Genomic DNA, 24,565 nt, shown 5'->3' on the forward strand with positions numbered 1-24,565 from the left:
CCCAAGGAGAGACACAACGAGGTCCTGAAACTAAAAGCCCTGGCCAGCCCCAGGCTAGCTCCCTGCTGTTTCCACTCCATCCAGCATCTGACTGCAAACCTGAGACCCAGCACGAAATCACTCAGCTGAATCCTTCCTTAATTCCTGATGCATAGAAAAGCTGAGACAATAAATGATTGTTGTTTTAGGCCACAAAGTTTGGGGATGATTTGCAGCAGTAACTAACTGAAACACTATGTTTCTGGTAGAAATGTAATACGAGTAAGTATAATTTAGATGAAACCACAATTTCATTTTCCATTCACCTGAACCAGAAATATTAGGTTAATAATGAAGAAAGTATACCAAATTTTTATTCCCCTGGAATTTGCAAATTTTTCAAACATTGCTTTTTTAAGGCATTGAGCTATTCACTGTATGCTGCTTTATTTACCTGAGTCACATTCATCATATCATTAAATATTCAGATGACTATTTTCTATCCCTACAAAACACCACTTACTTATAATCGTACTTAAATAAGACTGCAAACAATAAAACCATAAAATCAATGAAGATGCATATTCCTTTATACTTTATTTACCATAAAGAGACTACAGCAAACACTGGAATAAGGCTTTTTAATAATTTCTGATGTAAAGTTTAACACTTAAAATTATGTTTGCTCCCCCCCGCCCCCCCAATTCAACATGCAGATTTCATTTATTTCCAGATACAGTGATTCTAGAGCATTACACTCTCTGGATAGTTTTATAACAGAGCATCCTTGCCCTGTTAATACAATTTCACAAACTGTGTACAATCATGGTATACTACCATCATTCAAAGAGTTCCCCCAAATGCATATTCACACAATATGAACATTAAAATGTAAGTTTTTAAAGACATCATCTTCATAAGCCAAACCACAAAAACCCAGGTTCTAGTTTTAAATGTGTTTATGAAGACTGCTGCTGAGCTCAAAGCATGCAGATGTTCATGACCACCTAGATGAAGCTGTATATTGAAACTCCTTCAGTAGGTCCAATGATGCAATTTTTCACTCATCCCAAGTATCTCCATATTTGTTTACTTTGACTAGGAAAAAAGCACAAATAATTGATGATTCCAAATAGTAATAAGTAAAAGGCACTATTTTATGTTTGCTATTATTATGATTTAGTTATGTTTCTCTCTGATTTGAATAAATGCACATGAGAGTCAAATTGTAATTATAAAAAGGGGCTGGCTAGACTTCTGTGAACTGGAGGTTAGACATAAATTCTAATGCACTGTATTAAGACCTTTACATACATATTAGATCTGCATAACAACCTTATAAAGAAAACACAATCCCCATTCTAAGGAAAACAGATTAGTAACTTGCCCAAGGTACAAGCTTAATCAAACAAGGTAGAACCGAAATTTGGACACAGTTATGTTTAGGTCCAAAGCCTGGGTGCCTTTACAACTTTACCGCCTAAGTGAGTGTGGTATATATTATAGCACATACAAAAAAGTTACCAGCAAATGAAAAATAACAGCAATGATAAACATTTGAATGTTGTTTTTCACAAAAATATAGTAACAGAAATGGTCAGATTTGATTAATTTAATCTCTCCCAGGAGCTGTAATACCAGTACAAGAAGGAAATGCTCTCCAATATTCTTGCATTTTATATGAAATTATATTTTGAAACATGTTTTTCTGTCTTTTCTACTCTTTTACTTTTAGCCTCTCTTCTACATAGCCTTCACCTGTGAATTATAACTCTTCAGAAGTATTCATAACAATGTAAAGAAGCAGTTATCAAAATATAACTAGGGACCCCTTCCCCAAGACTCTTTCAGTATAAGTCTATGAAGTCAAAACTATTTCATTATTGTACCAAGACGTTATATAAACTTTCCCCTCATATTTTGCCTTTTCCCCTTGCTTTCCTTCCCTCATGTGTATAAGGCAGAGCATCTGGCAGAATTCTCATGAAGCCACATAATGTGTGGTGACATCACTGCTCTGACAGCTAACTGAAAATGTGCTGAGGTATTTAAAATTTCTGCCATAATTTCTAATTAGGTAAATACCAATAAATATAATCCACATAAACTGAAGCTGAAAACTTTTAAGTGACACTTTCTGACCTAGTGAGTCTACATTGTACTGTCAAATTTCTGTCTAGATTCTAAAACAGAACATCCTAGAAAATCAAAGTGTTTCATAACTGTTTTTTCTTTAAATTATATAAAGTGCCAAAAAAAAAAAATCAACTTCCTTTTTACAAAGAAAAAAATTTTTTCACTTTACTGTGTCACATAACAGAACTTTAAGACTGTTCACAGCCAAAACCACAAATGTCCAAATTCAACGAATGCCACACATCTACCATATTCCCTTTTCTTAGCCTTGACATACAATAGAAATGGTTACAAAAATGAGAAAACTACTAACTGCCTGCCCTCATGGAGCTTACAGTCTAAATCCTCAAATTAATTAGCAGAACAGAGTACTGGTAAGTCTTTACATATTACAGAGTAATGACCACTGAATGCAAAAGGTTTACATTAAATTTTTTATGACAAACATTAAGAAGTATTATTGATTACAAATCTATTTTAAAGGTGTAAAAAACATCAATAACATGACAGAGGTGGATCATTGTTATAAAACAGAATTCTAAATGAAACAACTACTAACAATTAGAAATAAAACTGGCTCTAAAGGAACGATCATAATAAAAAATACTAAGGATTTTTATGTATTTTTGCATTCTCTGTGGCATACTGACTCTCAAGAAGGTACCTATTCCCTCCCTCGATTTTTAAAGTAGTAAATAGAAAACCTTGAAACAATGATACATCCTCTAAAATTCCTCAAGAAAGACGTCATAAAATTCTATATTGAAACAGCTTCAAACCCCTATTCAAAATGACCTCTTCTGTTAGTGGTAAATTTTTGGTATCAGAAAATTTACTTTCGGTAATGCACAGCTGTTCCAAAAGGACTTAAAAGAAACTGTCATTTAAAAAATCTGTATATATTAATTAATTATAGAGTAAAAGTACTGTTAAAAAAAGTCAAACTCATTTTTTGGAAATGCCCTAAAAGCTGGTTTGTAAGGCATATAACTCTATCTTGACTTCATAGATATTATATAAGAAAATCATTTTATTACTCAATCAGGACTCTGTGGTTCTGCCACAAGTGGCATCACAACCACTAGGTCACCAGGTCTAGTTTTATGCAATAGATGCATCATTTGAAAAATGGTATCAGTTCCCAAGGTGGCCTCTTATAAGGGAAAATAGTCAAATGTCTGTATAATTTCTACACTGTACTACAAAACTAGTCTTACCGTCTTAAGTTATACTACTATTTGGACTTCATTATTTTCTAACACAAAATGGCCTTTGGAATACTTGAAAAAAGGAAGACCTAATAACTGTTAAGTAGCTATTCTCTAAAAAAAATGTTATTTTGGTTAATTGTTTGAGGCATTAAATCACACGTTAGTATAATTAAAGTTTTTAACTAATGCTGCAGTTTCCAATCCTAAAGCGTAAAGTGATTCAGACTAGACTATCATACCTTCTTTTTTTGGCATTCTTTCCTGCATAGGCCTGACTGAGGGGTCAGTCTTATGTGTTAAAGTAACTTCATATGACTCTCTGTTCTTATTCCTTAATTCCTCATATGTTATATTTTTTCTTTTAGGACTTTCTTCAATGTTGGGATCAGGTCCTAAAACAACAAACAGTTAATAAATGGCGATAAAAGGATGTGAATAAATCCAAAAGCAGCTAAATTTTACAAATGCTCCTTACCTACAAAAAAAATAAAGTAAAACAAAGGATCAAATTATTACCAGCATTCCAAAGGTACTGTATTTTCCCCAAGGTAATTATAAAACTAAAATCTACTTCCTCTTATACTTTCAAGCTGTTATTTCTAAAATTTAAAATACAAAAAAAATTTAAAACTAACCATGGCCAGAAGAAGAATGGATATAATATAAACCAGAACAATTCACTCATTAAAATGCCAGTGTTCTAAACTGGGAAGTTATTCATACAGCTTATATAAGTAAAGAGAAATACATTCTACTAGTGACAATTGAACAAAACTTGACATAGTATCGATTTTGTTTAGTAATATTTTCATAGTTAAATGTTCCTGTATCCAGAGTCCATATATGCAAACAACTCCAGTTATTAAAAATATATTTATCTTACCCTCTTTATATTTAAATAAAAACACTTGAAAATAGCTATTGAAAAGTATTACATAGCCTTTCACCAGAGTATGCATCATTTTCATATTCAGGTCTAATGGATGCAATACTGAGGCAGAAAAAAGTGGCAACTTTTACCTGGAGAACCAGCATTTATTCTTTATCTCTCCCAAAGAAAATCAAAGTATGATTATGTATTATCAAGAGTCAAACACTGATATAAAAGTAAAGAAATGGTTATTCTTAATACTGGTTGACAGGACCAAATATTGAACATAGTTTATAAAATAGACAGTCAGCAAGGAAGGCCATATAAACATTTTTAAAGAAATTAACTAATGCTAACATAACATTCAGTGAACTACTTAACTTACAAAATCTAACAGACCACTCTAAAAGTAATATTTTCCAGAGGTTTTTAATGAGACAGAAATTGTACCTATCATTTTAAAAATATAACCATATGAATTAAAATAATTTTTTAAAAGACAGTTTTTGTAAGTGGTACTATTGTGCAACTCAGTGGTAAGGTCCCAGTGAATAATCACAATTTTCGAAGCAACATAACTATACACTGAATGCATTCATCTACAATCTTTTATTTTACTACAAAATATACTTGCACTGATACAAAGCACAGAGGATTTAAATTTCTAATTAGTTCTAATATTATAAAACATGGTTGAAAACCATATTTTTCTTGCTAAAAAAGAAAAGTATTAAAACTGTATACCGGGTTTAAAAGCACTTTGCATTTCATTAGTAATAAGTAATTATTTAAGTCATTTCCCTTCACCATAAATGATATTTTTTAAATTCTGAAGGGAACAGTATATACTAGATTAGTAGTGAGGAATTCTAGGTTCTCATTCCCACTCTGCCGACATTTAATGAATGTCCTTGGGCAAATCACTAAGCTTCTTTGAGTCTTGGTTTTCTCAATTGTGAAATATGGAAGTTTGAACTAGATGATCTATCACTAAAGTTCCTTCCAGGTCTAATACTTTTTCTTACCAAAAAGAAAAGTATTTCATTGTTCTGAAATTCTGTGACAAATAATGAAAACATAAATTAGAAGATTAGGGAGAATTTTTTCCACTTATAAAAGCCAAATGAAAATATCTTGCATTGTGTAGGGAGCATGATTTACTATAAAGAGCTGGAAGGAACAGGAAAATGTAAAAAAGCATTGATTTAAATCTACCTGTAACACACTACCTATAGTAAGTCTCATAGCAACTATGAAAGAATGCCTTCTGCTTTGAAAGATTAATAACTCTTTCAATTCCTGGTAAGAGAAAGCAGAGGATAAATAGGGCTTAAACAAAAAGCGAGGATGTCCTGGTTAATTTAAGGGAGGACTGCAGTTGGGGCAAAGCAAAGGAGGCCACTGTGGGCCCATGTGGGGAACTAAGAGTGGCAATCTTGAGTTAAAAAGGGGGGTCAGAGTAGCAGAGCATGGACTGATGGATGGCTGCAGTGGAGGACTTAAAATATATTAAAATTTGGGCCTTGCTGTAGTCTGTGGGCAGATACCAAAGGCCTTTTTGTCTGTTTTCATTTGGCAAAGAAATTATGTAGTGTGGAATGAAATTTTCTAATGCAAATGCAAGGAAGGATGCAAGACAGCAAGGAAAGAGTTGGTGCATGGCTAGAACAGAAGTAGAATGGATTTGAACTTGGGAGACCGGGGAAATGGGAGATGCAGTGAGGGACAAGGACAGCTGACTCTGGAGATAAAATAATGTCTTTAACCATTCTTCCTAAGCTGCCTACCTCCTTCCCTTTCTGACTAACCAGATGTCTTTGTTTCCAACCATTCAGGAAAAAAAAAAAAAGTTAGTTGAGGATTAAGAGACTATCAACAACTTTCATCCACTTAAGAATCTCTTTAATTATCTTGAATTTTCAATTTGATTTGATTTTAATTAATTTAAACAGCCTCTTATAGCTAATGGCTACTTTATACCCTGACCTACCTAGAACCCTTTCCACATCATTCAGAACCTTACTTGACCTATAACCAATGCCTCTCTTTCCACTATATCCCCTCCCTCCTTTTAACCTACATATAGAATCAAATCTCTCCTGTCTTAAACAAAAGAAACGAAGACCCAAATGTTCCTTTAACCTTGTTTATTCCCCATAGTTACTGGCTGATTGTACTTATTTCAAAGTACACGTTTTCAAATACTCTATGAGGTCCACAATCCCTTCTCCAAACCCTCAGAGTCAGAAATGCTTCAAAATTCAGAGTTTCTCAGATTTTAGAAAAACATTACCATATATATCCCTTATTACTTAATGTCCACTGAAGTAGCAATGAACAAGCACACACAGTATTTCTACAACAAAATCTAGAAAAAAATCGTATTAAGATAAATAAACATTATCAATAGAGTTATATCAGTTTAGGTCAGGGCTTAAAATGAGTTCAGGTCAAATTTTTATCACTAATTTAATTATTTTAAAACCTGTTTTTTTAAAAAGCATTTTGGATTTTAGGATTTTAGGTAAGGAACTGTAAACTTGCACTTTCTGTTTTTAATTCATCTTTCACTGCAAATTAGACTGAAGAAAGCAAGCAAGGAAGGAAGCAAGAAAGCAAGCAAGCTAGCAAACATTTGTTGAGAGCCTATTACTTTCCAGGCATTACTTCTGATTTCTGTATTTCATCTCATTCCCAAAGTTCTTTAAGAAGGGTATTATCATCTCCATTCAAGAGATCAGGAAACTGCAGGGATCACAAATTACAAGTTACTTGCCTAAAGTTACAATAGCTAGCAAATGTCAGTAATTCATATCCAGGCCTTAATCCAAAGGTGATGCTGTTTCACTTAACATTATGTGATCTTCAAAACTAGTATACACAAACTTCACAAAGCACTTTCACATGGATTTTCTCACTTGACAACAGTTCTGTTAGGCAGGTAATTATTATTATTCTCATATTACAAAGAAGCTAAGGTGGCCTTTAAGACCACACTACCAAGTGTAACATTTTTAAAGCCTCTCTGTGGCACAGTTTATCATTTCTTCTTTGCTATTTCACTAAACACGGTTAGCATTTTCAATTAATGGAACATATTAATAATTTATCCTTACATTTCTATATCTTCCAGCAGACAGAGAGTTTCTCAGGGCCAAGAACTAGGTCTTATTCATCTTTATTTCCATACCTAGCAGAGTGCCTGATACCTATTTGGCCTCAAAAAATGTTGAATGAAGGAAGAATGAATTCAAATGAACAAAAGAGCAAACAAACATGCTGAGTTTAGGCTGATGGTGGAACATATAGGTGATATCCAGCAGAAAAGGTCATCAAATAAAGTTTATACATACGTTGGACCATAAAATGCTGAAATTCATTTCAAGAGAAGTTTCTACCTTGGGCAATATGATCAGTAATACCAGTGGGAGTAGATTCATTCATAGAAGCACTGAATGGAATTGGCTCATAACGAGGAAGCGTCTCTTTTTCTATGTTGTCTGCTTCTGGGGATGTCACAAAAGATGAATGAGCACTCACATTCGAGTCATATTTTGACTTCTGAGAATAGTGCCTGTAAAAGAAAATCATACTGTATAAAAAACATGGGTTATTGTCTATACCTTATTTAAAGAAGTGTGTTAAGGTATGAAAACTAGTCATTTTCTAAAGGAATCATATAATTTTAACACAGTTATTTAAAACAGTAAAATAAAGTCTGTTTCTGCCACAAGAACATTAAAAATATCTTCTGATCCACTTATACAACTTAAAAATTGTCAATCTTACTATAGAGAAGAGAAAATATATGTCCAATTTTCTAACTATTAGGCTTTAGACATCATTTTAGTGTGTTTAAAGTTCTTGGAAAGAAAAAGTACTTCAGATCAGAAAATATGTCCATTTCCCACATTAATTGGGAAGTTACTTCCACAGGTAGCAGTCCATATAAACACTATTTTGCTAAAGTAGATGTAAGTAATACTAGCTTTCATGGGATTTATGCTGCTTGCCATTTATGATAGGACAATCTACCAAATCTACTTAACTACCTTATTATTTATTTACCTACCTATCAAGACAGACAGATTCATTTATCTATACTTACACAATTTCCCTACAATTTTAAACAACAGAAGGATTACAAAGCTGAAATCTGTTAAGAGATGGGATTGATAATATTTGGGAATTCAAAAAAAAAAAAAAAAAGTCAAAGTATAGTAACCAAACGTGTTTGACAAATTAAAATCTCTCATTCTGGGACATGAACTCCCAGTAGGATGCAACTCTGTATTTAAAACAAAAGTAAACAAATCTTGTTCTACTTTTGAAAACAAAATTAGCTTTAGCTTGCAGCAAAATGGCAAGTTTCAAATGTTCCTTCAGTTAGGCCATGTTTCACGCCCTCAATTACGGCAACATCTAGTTAGAATTTTTTACCTAAAATGAAAAACCTTTAATAAGATCTGAATGGCCTACCCAGTTGGTGAAGATCGTCGTGTCTGTCCTGATCGTAAAGCTTCTCCAAGAGGGGAATTCTCAAGATTCTTGAACTTCTCTTGGCAAGTTTTCACGTAGGAAAGCTTTCCAGCAAAGTATCCCATGATGCAAGCAACTTTTAGTAAAAATAAACAAAAAGTGTTACTCAATACGCCTCTTTAGACAAAAACCTATTCTAAAAGAACATTTTAAAAAATGTGGTTCTTGGGCTTCCCTGGTGGTGCAGTGGTTGAGAATCCGCCTGCCAATGCAGGGGACACGGGTTCGAGCCCTGGTCTGGGAGGATCCCACAAGCCGCAGAGCAACTAGGCCCGTGAGCCACAACTACTGAGCCTGCGCATCTGGAGCCTGTGCTCCGCAACAAGAGAGGCCGCGATAATGAGAGGCCCGCGCACCGCGATGAAGAGTGGCCCCCGCTCGCCGCAACTGGAGAAAGTCCTCGCACAGCAACGAAGACCCAACACAGCCAAAAATAAATAAATAAATAAATAAATAAAAATTTTAAAAAAAGACAAAAATGTGGTTCTAAATATGTCTTTGGTGTGGAAAAACTGGGATTTCCTGAAATAATGGTAAAAGTACCATATTAAATCACATTCAGAGTTCACAGAAAGATTCGGTAGATATAATTCACTTTCACAAAATAAGTTAAAATAAAGCTGCTATAAGATAAATTCTACTTTACTAATTACTTTATTAATACAGATAGGAAAAATGTGGTAACAGTATAATGGAATGAGGAATCAAAACAACACAGTTCTAGCCTGGTCACAGGGATTTAGGCCATTTCATTCCTTATAAAATGGGAATAACACCATTTGCCCAGCTAATTTCATAAGATTATTTTTTAAATCAGGTGCAACAAATGCCTTAAAATAATATATTATGAAGTGTACCTAAATATGGCTATTGTTGCATCTTTATTCAATAGAGACTACCCTGGAAAGATTCATAGAAAGCCTCAGGTACTCTTTTTCAGGGCAATTTAGTATCTTTTCTATCAACCATATTATAAAATGTAAAGAAGCGATGCTTATAAATGTAAGTTATGTTTATTTACTGATTGTAAATTAAAGAGGTTTTAAAAAATTATGCTTAATTTTAAAATACACTTTATTTTGATTAATCAGAATAGCTGGACAACTTTCTTTCCTCACAGACCAAGAGAACTTACTTTCAAATAGTATATCTTCAATTATATAATTTAAATTATTAAATCTTTAATATAATTTAAATAATATAATTATTTAACAAAATAATTTAAAATTAATAGTTCCATTGCATTATAAAAAGAGATAAAAAAAGCTTCTTTCAAGTAGCTCATGATTTTTAATGCTAACAATAAAATGCCCAAGTAGTCCATTTGATGAAAAGCTTAAACAAAATGATTTGTCAAAACAAATAACCAAATAACTGTTATTAGTAACACAAAACATTTGATAAAAGCTAGTTATTTTACTTAGGTAGAAAAGTTAAGAGAACTAGTATTGTTCATACTTACATATAAGTTTAGGGATGGAACCATATTTGGGATGACTTGAAAGGATTCCTAAAGATAAAACAGTAAATATTTCTGAGTAACACTGTTCCATTTACATAATTAAGATGTTTTATCTTTTATTGAGGTAAAAGAAAAGCTTTATGCCAAGTTTATGCTAAGAGTATAAAAGAGAATGGCACAGAAATTATGGTAAAAAATACAAAGAAACTACTTCTGCTAGTCATTATCTGGTCTTTCATAATGTGAGACAAAAGCAGCAATAAGTTTAGCAGTGCAGTATAAAGTAAGATGTATCTATTTCTCAGCAGCTTTGAGCAACCCACAAAGATACAAGGAAAGATCAGTACAGATGATCTTTAAACATCTGATAACATTAGCTCTTTCCATAACACCAAAGAAGTCTGAAGCTATTTAAAAGAGAATTCAACATCAAGAGAAATATGAAGAAATCAAAAGACTCTATTAGAATAGGTGAATTTAGCAAGATCACTTGATACAAGGTCAATATACAAAATAAAATAAAAACAAAAATGAAAAAATCCACTATATACCGGGAACAAACAAAACCCCCAATATTTTAAAAAACAATTTATTATAGCACCAAAAAACATCAAAGCCCCAGGAACAAATCTAATGAAAAACATGAAAGATCTTGAAAACTACAAAATTTACTCAGAGAAATGAAAGCTAAGTAAATGGAGAAACACACCATGTTCATGAACTGAAAGATTAAATATTGTAAAGATGGTAATTCTCCACAAACTCACCTATAAATTCAATGCAATCCCAATTAAAATCAAAGAAAGTTTTTCCCCAAATTGAAAAGCTTATTCTAAAATTCATGTGGAAACACAAAGGGTCAAGAAAAACCAAGACAATGTTGAAGAACATAACGGAGAACTGACTACCACCAGATATCAATATCTATGACAAAGCTATAGTAATTAAGACAGTGTGTTATAAGTGTAAGAACAGATAAACTAATCAAAATCAGAAGAGTCTAGAAACAGATCCACACACACAGTCACTTGATTTATGACAGAGGTAACACTGCACTGCAGTGAACAAAAATTAGTCTTCAAAATATAGTGCTGGGTCAACCACATATCTGTACGAGGGAAACATGTATCAAAACTAGAAACTACACTTTCATCAATATACAAAAGGATGGATAAACTACTATGACATATTCACATAGCAGAAAACTATATGCAATGAGAATATATAATTTACAACTACATGCAACAATGTGAATGAATCCAGTGATGTGCTGGTAAACCAGCTCTCCAAATAAAAGGCCCTAATATGTAATGTTAGTCGATTTCTGTGATGTAAATACTTGCTCCATGACCAATTTCAAGCTACCAATGGTTTAAAAATTGGCTTGCCAAGTTCCTGAAATTTTAATAATCAGCTCTCCAGAGCTGGTACAAGCCAGTTTTAGCATACTACTGGATGAATCTCACCATGTTGAAAGAAGGTACACAAAAGACTGTCATCATGTATATATAATTTTATGATTTCATTTTATATAAAAAACAGACAACAGATTTATGCTGTTAGCCTCAGTTCCTTCACTGTATAAATGAACGGAGATGATGAGAAGAAAAGGGGGGATGGTAACAATATCTACATTTATACAAAAAAGTCGTTCTTTTATTCTGTCACCAAATAGCTACAGACCACTTACAACACACAAGCACTACACCCTAGGAAGTAGAAATATAACAGTAAACAAGACACTCTCTTTACACTCACAGAGTTTACAGTCTAGAGAGGGAATGAAGACAGAAAGAATACGGTGTGATGGGGCTTCCCTGGTGGCGCAGTGGTTGAGAATCTGCCTGCCAATGCAGGGGACACGGGTTCGAGCCCTGGTCTGGGAAGATCCCACATGCCGCGGAGCAACTGGGCCCGTGAGCCACAATTACTGAGCCTGCGCGTCTGGAGCCTGTGCTCCGCAACAAGAGAGGCCGCGATAGTGAGAGGCCCGTGCACCGCGATGAAGAGTGGTCCCCACTTGCCGCAACTAGAGAAAGCCCTCGCACAGAAACGAAGACTCAACACAGTCATAAATAAATAAATAAAAGAACGTGAATTTCTTTAAAAAAAAAAAAAAAAAAAAAAAAAGAATACGGTGTGATGGTTGCTATTCATCCACTCAAATACAGGCATAAGTCGAAGATATTGCAGGTTGAGTTCCAGACCACTGCAATAAAGCAAATACTGCAATACAGCAAATCACATAAATTTCTGGGTTTCCCAGCACATATAAAATTTATGTTTACACTATACTATTAAATGTGCAACAGTATTGTCTATAAAACAATGTACATACCTTAATTAAAAAATACTTTGTGTTTATAAACGCTAACCATCATCTAAGCCTTCAACAAGCTGTAATCTTTTTGCAATAGTAACATCAAAGGTCACTGGTACAGATCACCATGACAAATATAATGAAAAAGTTTGAAATGTTGCAAGAATTACCAAAATGTGACACAGAGACACAGAAGTGAACAGATGCTGTTGGAAAAATGGTGTCGATAAGACTTGCTCAGTGATGGTTGTCACAAACCTTCAATTTGTAAAAAACACAGTATCTGTGAAGCTCAATAAAATGAGGTATTCCTGTATTTGAGTGTCTACTACGTGCACTATGCCCTCTGTCAGGTGCCAGAGACAGCCCATATTCTAAAGGGAAGTAGCAAGAATGGAGGCAAATACATTTATTGAAGCTAATGTAATACTCTTGGCAACAAATGGTTGCATTAACTACAATGGGAGTGCAGATGGAGACAGTTTACAGAAATATTTAAGAGCTGTACTAGAGAATGGACATTTGTTGGACACAGCAGGTAAAGGATAGAAGTGAAAAATAATGTCTCAGTTTCCTGGATGGAGAGTGATGCCATTCAGACAGGGAAAATGGAGGAATTAATTTATGGAGAAGTGAATTCAGTTTGGGATTGAACTTGAGTTCAATCTGAAGAGGCTGTAGGAGGGCCATCCATGTGGAGATATGCAGAATATGATTCTGGAGCAGATTATCTAGGTTAGAGATAATGATGGGGATTTAGAACAATAAATGGTCACCAAAGCCCGTATTATTGCTGGATACTATATAGACTAAAAACTCAAAGGCAAAGTACAACTCTGAAGAACAACACAAGTGAAGGAAGAAAACCCAGACTACAATGTAAGTACCAAGAGATCGTGGGTTTTTGTCTTTTAGTGCTATATACCAAAAACAGTGTATAGTGCTTATCAGACACTCAAAAAACATATGAAAAAAATGGAGAAGTTGCCTGAGACAGGAAAAAAACCAGAAGAATGTGCTGTAATGGAAGCCAAGGGAAGAGAACATTTTAAGGATTGGTTAAAGTTGTATAACGGTCAAGAACAAAAACTGTCCATTGAATTTAAGCAACGAAGAGATTGTACTGGTAAGAGTTTTAGTACATGTCAGACTATATGCAAAATCTATGACACAGACTGCAGTGGGTTTAAAGAAATAAAAAGTGAAGTGCTCGGGACTTCCCTGGTGGCGCAGTGGTTAAGAATCTGCCTGCCAATGCAGGGGACGTGGGTTCAGTCCCTAGTCCGGGAAGATCCCACATGCCTTGGAGCAACTAAGGCCATGTGCCACACTGAGCCTGCGCTCTAGAGTCCGCGAGCCACAACTACCGAGCCCGCGTGCCCTAGAGCCCGTGCTCCGCAACAAGAGAAGCCACTGCAATGAGAAGCCCGTGCACCGCAACGAAGAGTAGCCCCCACTCGCTGCAACTAGAGAAAGCCCGCATGCAGCAACGAAGACCCAACGCAGCCAAAAATAAATAAATAAAATAAATAAATTAAAAAAAAAAAAGTGAAGTGCTCATTCATGAAGTCTGGCTTCAAAAGCAAGACATCTAGGAGCAACTGTAAAGGGATATAAAAGAAAATTTTTCTTTTTTATGTTGTCAAGTTAGAAATGACCTGAGCATGTTTAAGTGTTTTGACAGAAAAGGAATGAGTAGAGTGGGAATAGCTAAGACTATGTAGAGTATGACCCTGTGGATAAAATCATACACAAAATGTTAGGCGTTTTGATTAAATGCAAATTGTTTTGGTGGATTCTGAACTCCTTTTCTGAAGTCTCTCTCAATTTTTTTTTTTTTTTTTGAGATTGACTTCTTAATTAAAACACCTCACCCCCCAGAAAACAAGAACCCAGTACAGTTTCAATACTGAAAGCCCTTAATTCTGGGAGATAGTTACATGAGTGACATATTACTCAATATTCTTTTCTGTGTTTTTTACTCAAAGTATCAACACCCCAACAACAAAACAACCCTGAAAAAAATATAAAGGTAACATGTGACACGCTGAATAGAAAATGTTATTCCACACATCAGGTTAAGTCATTTTCAACAACTTATCCTTTCCAAAAAATGGATTATAAATTCCACTGAAAGGCTCCAGGCTCAGTCACTATGAACAATTACAGAGAAAGATGTTGGTCACTGTTGTTGCTCATGGCGTGACTTTTGCAAATGAAATCAGAGGCATAGATCACCATTGATGTCAAGTCAAATAATCACCAGATGTTGACTAGGAGTCCAAGAGGATTTTGGCTCTTGACAGAATAATCTGTCACCTCAGTACTAGGTCCTGATATTTTCAGTAGGATTCATGTGAAGCAGTTATACTCCAATAAAGATATACTTAAAGAAAAAAAAAAAAAAAAGATGTGTGTGTAACTAGAAAAAGGGAATTTCTCTGGATTGGTTATGTGTATAACTAGCTACATGTAGGAGCAAGGCATTCCCAAGCCAGGGAAAAAACCCAGCAATGGTATGATTTTATTGTTGAAGATATAAGGTCTAAGTGAGTAGGTACAATCTGACCCTTCCAATTTTTACTGCTTCTGCCTTACCTTCAAGCTGTCCAAAGTCTCCTACTCTACGTAAGCCCCAAAGTTCCAAAATTTTCTCTTCTTTGTAACCTTTTCAAAATTACCATTTCTCCTGGTTCTACCTTAGCTATACGTTTTCATTCCTCCCTGCGTGACTCTGACACTCTAGCCATGTCAGTCTCCTGACTGTCCACCCAAATAGTCACGCTTATTATTCTGATAACCAGGTCCCTCCTTCCTGAGATATTCTTCCATCTCTTTTAATCTAAATCCTGCCCATCTTCAAAACCCACTTCTTTCAAGAAATTTTCCTTCATTACAGCACCTCTGCAGAGATCTTCTTTGAAAACCTACAGCTCTTGGAGTCTCTACCACAAAACTTAGAAGCTTATTAAATATTTAAGTTACATTCTCCATTTGCTTCAACATTGTATTCACATTGTTTCCTCACATGAACCACTAGCAGCTCTTAATTTCTTTTGTATAATCCACCCCCGCCCCCAGGTCTAGCTCCAATCATTAATGACTGACAAGACTAAGATAAATAAAATGGGCAGTACAATAACAGACACTATAATTTCTCCAGTCCTAAGTTTTTCCTTAAAAGTAATGTGACTAGGGACTCCCCTGGTGGCACAGTGGTTAAGAATCCGCCTGCCAATGCAGGGGACACAGGTTCGAGCCCTGGTCCGGGAAGATCCCACATGCTGTGGAGCAACTGAGCCCGTGCACCACAACTACTGAGCCCGTGCGCCACAACCACTAAGCCCGCACTCTAGAGCCCGCAAGCCACAACTACTGAACCCCGGGTGCCACAACTACTGAGCCTGCGCGCCTAGAGCCCGTGTTCTGCAACAAAAGAAGTCCCAGCAATGAGAAGCCCGCGCACCACAACGAAGAGTAGCCCCCGCTCGCCGCAGCTAGAGAAAGCCGCGTGTAGCAACGAAGACCCGACGCAGCCAAAAAAAAAAAAAAAAGTAATCTGAATAAAATGTCTGCTTCACACTATAGAAACAATTCTAGTCTATAAAACAAGTTAGTCCTAAAAGACAAATAAGAGTATATATACAAATAAGAGTATATATCTTGATTTGTTTGCCTTTTAAAAATTCCTGTCACGGTAGCACATTGTAATGAGGTTCTTTGGGAATTCTCCAAACAAAAACAAAATTTTACCTCAAAAAATCCTCCCATTTCCCTCCAAAACTACTTTTTCTCAACTAGTTGTGTCAATACTACTGTCTAAGTACTTCATACTGCTAATATGAAAAGGCGAAAACTTCCTATCTTAGTAACATTTTAGGAGGAACTAGTTAATTTAAAGAACAGTTTTCTAGGATATATAAAGGCCATCCTAAGGTAACCATCCTTTTCTGAAATACCTTCTAATTCCCATAAATTTGTAACTTATTTATTACAAAATAAATGTAATGAATATTTCTACCGCTTACACTACTAAATTTAAAGATGTAGAGACTGATACATTTAATACCTAATCTAAACTCAACTTCACTATTTAAACCAACAGAATTTTGGACAAGGAAGGACCCTCACTCCCCCCATTATTATAAGACAAAGCTGGTTGAGGAAGCTAGGGAACTCCGAGTCTTTAAACTGGTACACAAGAATCAGCTGGAGCTCTAACTCAAAGACTCTGATTCAACAGGTCAGAGATGGGGCCCATGAATCTGCATTTCTTATAAGCTCCTAGGTGATAAGTTGTATGGATGGTCTACCTAGACCAGGTTTGTCTCTCTGCCTTCCTGTAAACTACCACTGGCTTTCAGTTACTTTCTTGCTCTTATAGTGTTAATGCTGCTACACTGCTACAGTTAATGGACATCAAATTCTCAAATTTGATATGTGAGTCTGGGTTCATGGAGACATAACTCTTCTGATGTTGTAGTAATTTTTTAGTGATAATTTTTAATATGATACATTACCATATGTCCTTTATCTAAAGATCAGGAAAAGAACACATAAAAACACAATGGTATCCAAAGTGCTAAACAAATTCAAAGTTTAAAATATTTACCTTTACTAATCAATCCTTGAGTAATCAACATACTTGTTGCAGCCAAAGGTACAGCTATAAGGGAAAAAGAAATTTGTCAACACCAACAAAAGGAAAAGATTTTGTCTGAGTTCATTAGGATAGATATATGTATATCAGTAAAACCAGCTATGAAGTTATGTTGCAAAATTAAGATCTTTAAAAGAGATTTCTCCACTTTTCAAAGCTGTACTGTATATACTCAGGGAAATATAAAACGTATTTTAAATTTAAGAAAATATCACAAATTATTAAACAGTATAATTTAAGAGCCACCCAGATTTAGGATCTAAAAAAGCCATTCACTAATACCATCAATTAAAACAACACAGAAATAGTGACCAAAAGTTACTTCCGGAGTTAAAGGGGGAAAGAATTAATGATGAGGGAAGCAAGAAGCATATTACAAACTGCTAAATTCCATGTACCATGCTAAGTGCTTTCAGTACATTATCATTAATTTTTACCACATCTCTATAAAATAGGTATTATTATTATTATTACTATTTACTATTATTACAGATAAGGAAACAGAAGCTTAGAGATGTTAAGTAATTTGCTCAAGGCCACACAGCCACTTCAATGACAGATTCCAGATTCCAAAGAATTATGTCTGATGCTAGATCTCAAGTTTTATTACACTGAGTGAACCGATAAACAAGACATATTATTTGCCCAAAATCATATGGTGATTGGGACAAGAATTAGAAAGCATATATTTTAAATACTAATGCTCTTTCTCTTAAACCAGTGAATTCTGTGAAACTAAATGAAAATATGACATACATATGCATATTAACCCAGAGTGAAAAATCCAAAGCTCTCATCATAACCTCAAAGAGGCTCATAAGGGCTTCCCTGGTGGCGCAGTGGTTGAGAATCTGCCTGCCAATGCAGGGGACACAGGTTCGAGCCCTGGTCTGGGAAGATCCCACATGCCGCGGAGCAACTAGGCCCGTGAGCCACAATTGCTGAGCCTGCGCGTCTGGAGCCTGTGCTCTGCAACAAGAGAGGCCGCGATAGTGAGAGGCCCGCGCACCGCGATGAAGAGTGTCCCCCACTTGCCGCAACTAGAGAAAGCCCTCGCATAGAAACGAAGACCCAACACAGACATAAATAAATAAATAAATAAAATTTTTAAAAAAAAAAAAAAAAAAAAAAAAAAAAAAGAGGCTCATAATTTAAGAAATCAGTCTTCTACACCCACAGTGCCCAACAGAATTTTCTTTGATGATGAGAGCAGTCTATATCTGTGTTTTTCAGGTAGTGTGCAGGAAAGATTTAACATAACAGCTCTAAAACTGCTTTCCTTACAAAGGCCTGCTTTCAAGGTTGGTCCTTAGCTTATATTTGGGAGCTTGACTGGTAAACTGATATAAATCTTTACCTGAACGATAAGTGGCTCACTCTGCCCAAACTGCTTGTACAAATACAGTTCATACTGAACACTTACTTTCCTTCTGGGAGTCTGGAATTTTGTTACCTGCTAGGCCGAGGGTGCCCATGTGGCGAGACCCCGATAAAAACCGTGGGTGCCGAGTCTCTAATGAGAATCCTTGGTAGATAACACTTCACATGTGTTACTACAACATGCAACTGGAGAAATGTAGCACGTTCTTTCTGTGTGACACCACTGGGAGAGGACTCTTAGAAGCTTGTGCCTGGTCTCCTCTGGATTTCACCCACACTCCTTTCCCTTTGCTGATTTTCCTTTGTATCCTTTCTGTTGTAAATTAATTTTAAACTGAAACAGCTACATGTGGCTGCCACATTGGAGAGTGCAGTTTCAGACTAGGGGTTGGGAAGTGCTCTGTAAAGAGCCACGTGGTAAATATTTTAGGTTTTGTCGGCCACACAGTCTTTGTCCCAACTACTCATTTTAAAGCAAAAGCACTGAGACAATCCATAAACAAATGAACACAGCTGTGTTCCAATAAAACTTTATTTATGGATGCAAAAATAGGAATTTCACATGTAATGAAATCTTCTTTTGATTTTTTCAATTAAAAATGTAAAAACCATTCTTAGCTCATAGCCATACAAAAACAGATTTGGCCCTTGGGCCGTAGTTTGCGCATCCCTGGTCTAGACTGTACATGGGCAATTTAAGAACCAAAATCATTAAGCATTTGAATCATTAATATTCATGATTAAAATCCGTAACTCGGCAATAGGGCATTAGCTTTGCCATCAGACACAATTTGCAGAAACCCTAAGGTTTAAATCCTTGCTCTATTACATACTAACAGATTTTACCTTTGCTGGAAGAACGATCTAATATTAGTTAGTTGGTTAAAATGCCTTCATATACTATTATTTAAGGTTTTTCAAAGGATAATCTTTTAAAATTATAGCATCAGTACAATTTGCAATCATTCTTCTCCTTCAGCTTGGTTCAAGGACTGCAACATGAAGAACTGATGAATCATATAAAGGTAAAAGGCAATGAGTTAGTTGGCCATCTCTACAATGGACAATATTTTCCCCATTTCGCTTCTTAGGTCAAGACGGCACAATGCAAAGAGTAATAGTCTGGTTAAGGAGATTCAAGTACTAGTTCTGCCATTCACCACTATGTCGTTGCATAAATCTCTTAACTTCATGTTATAAAGGGTAATGGATTAGAACTAAGGTCTCTTTCAAATTCATATATTCTGTCACAGAAAAAGAGAATGGTAAAATTCAAAGAGACTTCAGAGATTATCTAGTCTTCACCCTAATCAGAGTAAACTGATATCCAGAAAGAACAAGTCATTTGCTCAAAGCAACACAGATGGTTAGTTTGTGGTAGAGCTTAGATCAAAATCCAAGTCTTCTAACTCCCAAGTCAGTGGCCTTTTCCACTGTACAATGACTCCCACTCCAGAGTCTATTAAATAATGTTTCTTTAGGCAAATCAGTAACACTGCTGACCAAATGCTACTTTATATTATGACCATGGTCCCACTCACATCCAACACAAGGACCCCTAAAATTCCTTTAACTCTTCTCTTACACTAGCAAAATGCTTCTCTAAACTCATAATTGTTTTCAATTGAAACTTTTATTTCATTAATCACAATAGCACTAACAGCCATTTAATAGCTTAACACTTATAATAAGTTAAATTGAATTAATTAATCCCATGAGATAGGTTAATATTATCCCCATTTAACAGATAAGGAACCTGAGGCATACAGACATCAAGAACTTCTCCAAAATCTCACAGCTAATATGTGGAGCTGTAATTTGAATCCAGAGAGTCAGGCCTCAGAGTCTATGCCCTTAAGTAAGTCACTACACAGTAAGTCACTACACTGTCTCATTCGGAAACCAGTAGTACACATGTATGAAATATTCACAAAATAAAAGATACATGAAACAAATGTATGTATGTATGAATTCATACACCTTCTCAGCAATTCCAGAGGTGGAGAACTACTGTAACATACAATACACATTAAACTAAGCCTTTTATGTAGATTCTTTCATTATCTGTATGTTTGGGCAGATACAACTAGTTGTACTCCTTTTCATCCTTCTAACCCATTCTGCACACTGCTAACTAATGTTCCTTTAAAAAATTTACATATCATCCCTTTGGCCCAAGAACCTACCATATATAATGAATCAAACTTTTAACTCCTTGCTATTATGTTTATTTTCTACCCCCAACAAAAGACCTCTGCTCCAATCCATTCAGCCTCAAGGCTCTAGTAGAGATCAAGTTATTGGAGACTCTGCCTTTGCTCACTATTCCTTTCATCTAAATGCTCCTCCACCATTCTTCATTTGCCTGAAGTCCTATTAGTTGTTAAGTCTCATTTGTTTAATAAAGCCTGTTTTTTAGCTAAATCAATTCCAATTAATTTATCTCTTTTTAAAATTCCTATTGCTGTTATGCACTTAATCTTTCTCAGTGTTTCATGAGTTAGCTTTGTCTCAACTACATCATAAAACTACTTTAGGACAAAGACTTCCAAGCACAGTACCTTACACACTGTATGCATAAATACCAGGTGACTGATCCTTCTCACCCCCTCCATCCTGCTTTTTTGTTAGAATTACCTTCTTACCTGAAAGGACTGCAGTGACCTCATGAAGCAACAACAGGGTTCTATTCAAAAGGAAAATTATGTTTTGTGTTGCTTTCAACATTCTCTGTATTTAAAAAATAAAATCCTCATGTATATGGTCTCTAGTTAGAAATCAAGAGCTGGTAGTGTAATAGCATTTCACAACGATAAAACAGAAACTAACCAGTTTTTATCATATAATGGTTAAAAGTTTAAGAGTTAAAATCATAAGCTTATTTCAGACAGACCTGGCTTCAAGTCCGGACACCATGCTTACCAGCTGTGGAACACTAGGTAACTCCTTTAACATCTCTAAACCTCAATTTCTTCATCTGTAAAGTGAGGGTAATAATAATCAACCTTATTGGGTTATTTTTATATAACCCATGTGCACTCAGTAAATACTATTACTATTACCAACAAAAATACTTCAGGGTCTTGGAAACAGTTCTAGAAATTATTACTTTAAGATGCACACAATTCTGATCATTTCATGATATATGCAAATGTCAAACCACTACATAGTACACTTGAAACATATTATCATACATCAACTACAATTCAATTTAAAAATTTTAAACAGAGAAATAAAACGTGTTCAACTCTATTTCCTTAATCAACCTCTTTTACCAATAACCACACTAATGCCAAAAGTCTGCCCATTTTTTCTATGTGAAATCATAATTTCAGGTACTAAGGGTCAAATTTTGTTGATTAGAAAATTTAACTTACATCTGAACCAGAAGCTTTCATCACTGCATTCTGCAAAGACTCTTCTTTCTTCCTCTGTTGGAATGTAATCAGCCCCTATGTCTTTTCACCAAAGAAAATTGGCAAACATTAAAACACCCATGGAAAAACTAAGTCTAAAAATACCTTAGTCTAAACATTAACAAAGTATACCTTTTTTTTTTTTTTAATGAAGTAATGGAATACATGGCTTGTGAACTTTTAACAAATTTTGACTTCAAACATAAAATTAGTGCTACTGTTCTACTGGCTATGTAGTCAGGACTGCCTACAAAATGGGCTGGGTCCAGTGCAAAATTAAAATTTGGGACCCTCTGTTCAAATTATTAGGAATTTAAAGATGCCACAGTAGATCATTAATGGGTCCCTGTATAACTGCACAGGTCACACACCCTTGAAGCCAGCCCCGTGGCTACTGTTATTCAAGGCAGTGAAAATTTCTCTACATAAAAAGTGCTTCTAATTATAAATACTTAATTGATAGTTACGGGGAATTGGTCTTGTAACTTCTGCATTCGGCTCTCCAAAATCAGCCCTTCCATTCATCTTTCCTGCATCAAAAACATTTCTGTTAAGTATTAGAAACGACTGAGATTGGCCAAAGTAAATCAAGATATAGCATCGTAAAATTACTAGTCTACATGGCAACCAATCAACAAATATTTACTAAGCACTACTACATCTGAAGTACTTAAAAAGCTACCTAAATAAAAAAGTCACAGACCTATTAACTATTTTAGAACTAGTCACTAGGTCCTGTAATTGAAAAAGAAAAGATGCCTTATAAGTATTTATCAACTGATTATATCAAGTTAAGATAACAAAAGGTTACCAATTTTTAAAAAAGACATATTTTTCCTCCGGAGGCTGGTTTATTTCACATTATCCTATGGTTGGATTCTCTCAGAAATATACGCCCAATGATTAGGATAATTCTCCAAATAGAGGAAGAAAAATCCCAAGTCTTTTCTGGGCTTCCATTTTAAAAAATGAAATAATCATCAGGAAACCCCCTCTACAAAGCAGTACTACAAAAAAATGAAATAACAAAGACGTCATATCATTCTCCCTGCGGTGGGAAGCTAACAGCACATTCTGTAGCCTCTGAACTTTCCTCCCTCCCCAAACAGACACCTAGAAAAACATACAAGATATAAAAAACGCATAGCATTTCAAGAACATACACTTTATCATTATTTCTAACCCATGCGACCGAACTTAAGAGACCAATAGATTAGACAGCTACGCATTTTACAGAATGTTCACACAGGATCGTGTTTACTCCCATCTTAAAAACAATGTAAATGAAAACAGGAAACGTCATACACGATGAGAATAGCAACTGCGGCCCTTCCACAATTCACTTATTCAATAACTCATCACTGAGGGCCTACTACATGCCAGTCCATTCGCTAAGAAACATGATCTGAAAGGGTAAATGAATTCATGGATGGATGGAGACTACTTAATAAACTACTTATACCCTAAACCAAACGTAAAAGAAAACAGTGGAAACCTCTTACTTCTCCCAACAGAGAGACTGCCAGGGTTGACAAGACCCCCTTCACACAACATCATTTTAATCTCTTAATCCCCCCCAAAAAAACCCGCATTAAGAGACCGTCGATTCCTGCACCCCATCCCCCGCCCACCGCGTCTCCCACCTGCAACACCTACGCACATCCGTCACCATGAATTTCTCCCATCCACACCCACCAGACACGCTCCCTCACCAACCCTGGTCACAGGCACCCAGGAGCCCGAGACCCAGAGGATCGCGATCTGCCCACCCTAGCAGGCGGGAAAATGGCGGAAGGTGCAGGGGAGCGGCTGCCCGCGCAGAGGTGGTGAGTGGGTGGGTGGGGGGCGGAACGGGGCTTTCTGCGTCACCTCACCCACCTCCCGACGACAGCGGCGGGCCACAGCGCGGCGAGCTTCGACCAGGGGCCGAAGGCCCAGAGGGGACCCGAAAGGGGTCGGGGCGGGGGGAGGGAAGGGGGAGCAGGAAACGCGCAGGACCGTAGCGGAGTTGGGGGTGGGGAGCGGTCAACGACGCGACCGCCTAGAACTCACCCAGATACGGGCTCAAAATGACCGCGACCCGGAAGCACTGGCTACCTACGGAAGGAAATGACGTCAAGACCTCCTTGCGGAGTCTAAAGGCGAACAGCTTCGGAATACACGCGTAGGCCTCTGTTAATCTTCGCCGTCCTCCTCGGTTCGTTCCTCCAACCTCCCCCCCTCCCGGCGGCGCTCACGAGCTGCACTGCGGCTGCGCGTTCGCCCACTGCGGACCCGAGCCCCACCCCCCCATACCCTTCCTGCACCGCGCGGGAGGCTTGGCTTTAGGCAATTGGGACGTGCTGTCTTGATCTTCCAGTGACCGGCTGGCAGGAACGTTCTGGAAGCCCCTTTTATCCGCTTGTTGAGAGCGACTTGTCTTAGCTTTTTCTGCTTTTAGGCTTTACGTAGTTCATTTATTTCTTTGAGCCTCTAGGCTAAGTAGTAGCGAGTAATTATTAAACATGCGCACTTGGCTGGCTGGCTGACTTTTGAGCCTGGCTTCCCCCTAGTTCTAGAAACCTCAGGCATGGTAAGTTCTCGCTCTCTCT

The 24,565-nt window shown here is 36.3% G+C and overlaps 1 protein-coding gene across 6 annotated transcripts; it reads right to left on the bottom strand.

Annotated features, from left to right (window-relative positions):
• Nucleotides 1-551: 551 nt before the first annotated feature.
• OCIAD1 (OCIA domain containing 1) lies at nucleotides 552-24,118 on the bottom strand. Of its 6 annotated transcripts, none has more exons than XM_059923040.1 (9): nucleotides 24,027-24,118; nucleotides 22,442-22,504; nucleotides 21,936-22,016; nucleotides 17,131-17,184; nucleotides 10,199-10,246; nucleotides 8,677-8,812; nucleotides 7,596-7,771; nucleotides 3,566-3,718; nucleotides 552-1,077 (listed from the first exon to the last, which is right to left on the bottom strand). In XM_059923040.1, the coding sequence occupies exons 2-9, from the start codon at nucleotides 22,497-22,499 to the stop codon at nucleotides 1,040-1,042; spliced, it is 744 nt and encodes a 247-aa protein (XP_059779023.1). In that variant the 5' UTR covers nucleotides 22,500-22,504; nucleotides 24,027-24,118; the 3' UTR covers nucleotides 552-1,039. The 6 variants fall into 6 exon arrangements, with proteins under 6 accessions (XP_059779023.1, XP_059779024.1, XP_059779025.1 ...); XM_059923041.1 differs by lacking the exon at nucleotides 24,027-24,118 and adding an exon at nucleotides 23,853-23,960; XM_059923042.1 differs by lacking the exon at nucleotides 24,027-24,118 and adding an exon at nucleotides 23,691-23,773.
• Nucleotides 24,119-24,565: the final 447 nt, after the last annotated feature.

Source organism: Balaenoptera ricei, chromosome 5, assembly GCF_028023285.1.
Source record: "Balaenoptera ricei isolate mBalRic1 chromosome 5, mBalRic1.hap2, whole genome shotgun sequence".
NCBI lineage: Eukaryota > Metazoa > Chordata > Mammalia > Artiodactyla > Balaenopteridae > Balaenoptera > Balaenoptera ricei.